The following is a 4,430-nucleotide window of genomic DNA, read 5'->3' on the forward strand; positions in this document are numbered from 1 at the left end:
CCTTCTTCTCCATCCTCCTCAACTTCCTTCAGGTCCGCAAGATGTCCTCTCGAGCAGCAGCTTCCTTCGTCTACGCTTCTGCTGGTACCTCTCATCCTTCCCTCCTCCCCTTCCTCGCTCTCCCGCCGCCCTCAGCCCCTTTGTTGCTGCCGTTCTCACTTCCACCATCATTACCATCTCCTCTCCTTCGTCATCTTGCCCGTCCTGCCTCCTGCCTCCTGCCTCCTGCCTCCTGCCTCCTGCCTCCTGCCTCCTGCCTCCTCCTGCCTCCTGCCTCCTCCTCCTCCTTTCTAGTCTTCTCCATCTCCTCTCTTCTCCAACAACCACAAAGTTCACGCGTCATCAAGGACAAGGACGAACGACGCTAGTGCGCTCCATGAAGGACTACGTGGACGTTGCTGGTGAGGAACAGGAATGCTTTCGGTGTGCAGTCCTAACATTAAGGCTTCAGTCAAACTAGGGAGGAAGAAGAATAGAAAGAAACTCAGGAAGATGAAGAAAGGTCAGCCAAGTCCTCCTTCCTCCCGGGCGATGACGAGGGTCCGCAGAGCTGGAAGAGGGAAGGTTCAAGAGTCCTATGTTCGACACCAGGAGGTCTGCTGCTCTTACCCTGGACTGCTGTCTTATCCTATTCCTCCTCCTTACATCCCTCCTCTACTCACGCTCCTCCTGCACCTCCCTCACCTCGTCTGCAGATGGGTCAAGACCTTTCAGAAGCTGATCCGGATGCTATGGGACGCGCACGCAGGTGATGCTGACGGCAGGAAGATTTGCTGCCATACCTTCTCTCCTGCTCGCCTACTATCCTTCCTCCACTCCTTGCCCCTCATTCACTCCATCATTTACCCGTTCACAGATGGCATTGATGAGATTTCTGTACATCAAATCTCGGAACTCCTGCAGCAAAGGAAAATGCACGTAGTCGCCGCCGATATTGTCCCTCCCAGCTGAACATTGATAACGCAATCATCATACATCTGTCGAATAACAAACAAGGTCTCATATGGTCCGATGTATGGGAGTCTCCGACTCTCTAGAGCACATACAGGAGGCAACGGAGGACCAAGGGGGTCAAGACCAACCATCATAAGATACAAGCATCTACAAACTCTTGATGTAATTTACAAATTAAGTCGTAGTCTACACCCGCCATACCATATCTATCGAGAAGACAACCAAAAAGACTCCGTTAAGAGAAGCGCTTCCTAACACGTTCCACTGCCCACAACCCTCCCATCCTCCCTAGCAATCACCAGGTCACAGCTCAAGTAACCTGTCAGCGGGAGATCCTCCTTCCCAAGTATCAACTACCAACGGCAGGAAGGGTGGAAAGTTTGCAGGACGACATCTTCTCAGATCTGAACCGGACCATGTTGAAGGTAGTCTCCGGGTCCATCCTCCTTAGCAGGAGAGCCTCAAAATAGCTCCCATCTCCTTGACCTGGGAGACTCTTGACGCTGGGATGCAGTACGTCGCCTCTTCACCATCAGAGATCGAGGAAACGATCACCTGCGATATAGTGAGCGTCTCGCACTACAAACCAATTGTATCATCCTACCTGACCGTTCGCCAGTGTGTTCAGAACATCCGAAGCATTCTTCACTGGAACTCCAGCAATGATCGCCCACTGACCGGCGGTCTTGGGCGTCACATCTACAAGCATTGCAGCAAGAAGGCCTGTCCTGCTAGCCATGGCCAGTGCGGTGGAAACCGCGGCGGCATCCAGCAATTCGGAGCAGCGGCCAAGAAACTCAGAATCGGAAGTAGCAGCAGCTGGCATTCTGACAGGAGATGTTTCTTGATGACAAGTGTGTGAATACGAATTCAGATCCTGATTGCGATAGCGACAGAGGAAAAACTGTGCGACGATGCTGCGGTGCAACAGCGCCTTTTAAATTGACATACGAGCCGGATACAAACCGAGGAAAGAGATCGAACCAAGAAGGTACGGAGGAATTTTGTGCTGGCACACGTAGCAAGCTCCTGATTCGATTGAGACAATGACGGTGGAAAGGAAAGACAGCAAGCAACGGAGCGGGTCAGAGGTGGATAATGATCGAGAGGATTGCAGAACGCCGACAAGAGCGAACGAGGACGCACAAAGCTGCACAGAGGGAGGAAAGAAGTGATCACGAGATGCAGTGGAGGATAGACACAAGAGGAGGAGGAGGAGGAGGGAGTAAAGAAGGAGCGAGGGGGAGGAGAAACAGCAGCGAACGCTGGAGGCTGAGGAGGCGGATAGGACTGGTTGAAGGATGCGAATGAGTACCCACCCCCACCGTAGCATAAGATTGCAGGGGAAGATAGGGGTAGGGCTCCCCCAGACATTCCAACTGATGGGTGTGAAGTAGGGTAAGGGGTGGGGGGGTCAAAGGGGTAGCTGGATCAGGGGGTAGGTTTAGAGCACTCCCAGGGGGTAGAAGGTGGGGGTAGTCAATTCGAATTTTTCTTTTCGGGGTCAGGGGTTGGAGGGGCTAGTACCCTACCCCATATATTCATTCATATTTCATATAAGAAGTACGGGTAGGTTTGAATCAGGTGGGGGATGGGGTTCTCAAAAGGGTGGGGTCAGCTCACGGGGTGGATCAGGAACATCGGGAACACGGGAGTGTGGGAGAAGGACCTCAGGGGGTGCGGGTTGTCGAATATAGGGGTGGGTACTCCATGGTAGGGGTCATTCTAGACGTTTCTACAAAGTGTGTATTGAGCAGACGGTGGGTAGGACCGAATTGATTCCGGGAGGTATAGGAGGGTGGGGGTGGGTAGAAGCGATCAACTTCGAGGGTAGGGTACTCTGTGTTTCAGGTCCCCGAGACCCATCATGGAGAATGCACCCTACCCAGGCACAACAACCACTCTTTTACATGTACCCCTATATTTCAGATACAAACATGGGAATAAAGGTGGGTACTTCATAACATGGTCGGATGAGGAGGGGGGGGCACTCAATCTTTCTCGTGGTGTAGCTTCGAAGCTCTGGTGGACCTCGTCACATCCTGTGGATAGTAGGGTGGGGTGGTAAAATACACTTTGTCACTTGGTAGAAGTAGGGGTCAAACTATATCAAAAGACGGGGTACCTGGAGTTGGAGTTCTCCGAAGAGGTGAGGCTATTCCCGGGGGTGGGGTCCAAAGAGTGTTCTGTAGCCGTGGGCGGTACGATAATCGTGAGGCGGTGTCTCCTGGAGTGGGGAGATGTCCTCCAATTAGGGGGTGGGTGTAGAGAACAGAGGGGGTGGGTAGTGTTGTTTGCGGATAGACTGGGGTAGTGGATGAAGGGGATTTCCAAAAGTTCCATTGACCCTTTAGGGGTTGGGGTATGATAATTTCCATGATTGGGTGGGTAGTCGTCCAAAAAGGAACTTTCTGTAATAGAACTTCCTGGAAATTTTCAGGTCTACAACATGATGGGGTACTGAAGGGTACGAGGATGGGGGTACATTGTGGAGGTGGTCAGGATAAAACCACGGGGTCCAGTGTCGATTCAGCCCAGCTGACGACATTGTTACCGGTAGGGGTACATATTTTACAAAATTCAAGGAGCTTGGGTGTATGACCCCCAACTTTAACCCCATTTTCTAGGAATTTGATGGGGTTGTCACAACGTGACTCTTAGGAGGACCCCTAAAGTTCAACTTCAAGTAACCCTTTTTGGAAATAATCATTTGCTCCACGTGGCAGGTTGCAGGGTGAGGCCCGTTAGGAAGAGGTGACTTTATCATTCGGGGGGTTGTGGCTGTTGCACTGCTGCAGTGGGGTGAAAAACAGTAAATATGGGGGTGGGGGTATAAATTTGATGGGGTCCTCATGATTCCATGGGGTGGGTATAAAAGACCGGCCCAACGATGTTGAACTTGAGGTCCCGGGGTACGAGCAAGAACGAAATGGCTATGGTAGGGGTATTTTGAAAGGTTTACATGGGGGTGGGGGTACAAAGACTCTAAAAGCACACGTATGTCGGGGGCAGCAATTTCAGTGGAAAAATACTGAGTCAGAACCTTGTTGTGTCCCACGATCGAACACTGAGGCTGGCTTGAAATAGAGCAACAACAACTACGGTTCAGTTCGGCCCGGGCCCGCCGGGCCCAAAGGATCCCACCCGAGTATGAGGGGGATGAGTTAGATCTCGTCGTTGTCCGAACTATGTCGGCATCTTCGGAGAGCGGCGAGAGGTCGCGCAAGAGAAGGAGGAAGACGAGCAGCTCGTGTGAAGGTTAAGAGGATGAAGACGAGACGGATGAAGAAAACAGAACAAGAAAGTTATGCGAGCACGGGCGGCGAAGATCTTCGCAATGCACTGCGGGGGGAGCAGCATATGCGAGCACGGGCGGCAGCGATCAGCATGCAAGGCATGCGGGGTGGGGGTGGGGGGCAGTATGCGAGCACGGGCGGCAGTGATCGTCATGCAAGGCATGGAGGGGGGGGGGGGGA

At 52.5% G+C, this 4,430-nt stretch overlaps 1 protein-coding gene across 1 annotated transcript in view; it reads left to right on the forward strand.

Annotated features, from left to right (window-relative positions):
* Window positions 1–1,816, forward strand: part of GUITHDRAFT_148138 (hypothetical protein) — a gene marked incomplete at both ends in the record, with an annotated part of 4,825 nt that extends 3,009 nt beyond the window's left edge. Inside the window, 7 exons of the mRNA XM_005820042.1 lie at window positions 33–84; window positions 348–401; window positions 452–502; window positions 549–594; window positions 696–748; window positions 1,321–1,379; window positions 1,409–1,816. Of these exons, the coding sequence (XP_005820099.1) occupies window positions 33–84; window positions 348–401; window positions 452–502; window positions 549–594; window positions 696–748; window positions 1,321–1,379; window positions 1,409–1,816 (723 nt within the window). The remainder of the gene's footprint in view (window positions 1–32; window positions 85–347; window positions 402–451; window positions 503–548; window positions 595–695; window positions 749–1,320; window positions 1,380–1,408) is intronic.
* Between the last annotated feature and the right edge of the window lie 2,614 nt (window positions 1,817–4,430).

This window comes from Guillardia theta (genome assembly GCF_000315625.1).
Source record: "Guillardia theta CCMP2712 unplaced genomic scaffold GUITHscaffold_193, whole genome shotgun sequence".
Classification (NCBI taxonomy): Eukaryota; class Cryptophyceae; order Pyrenomonadales; family Geminigeraceae; genus Guillardia; species Guillardia theta.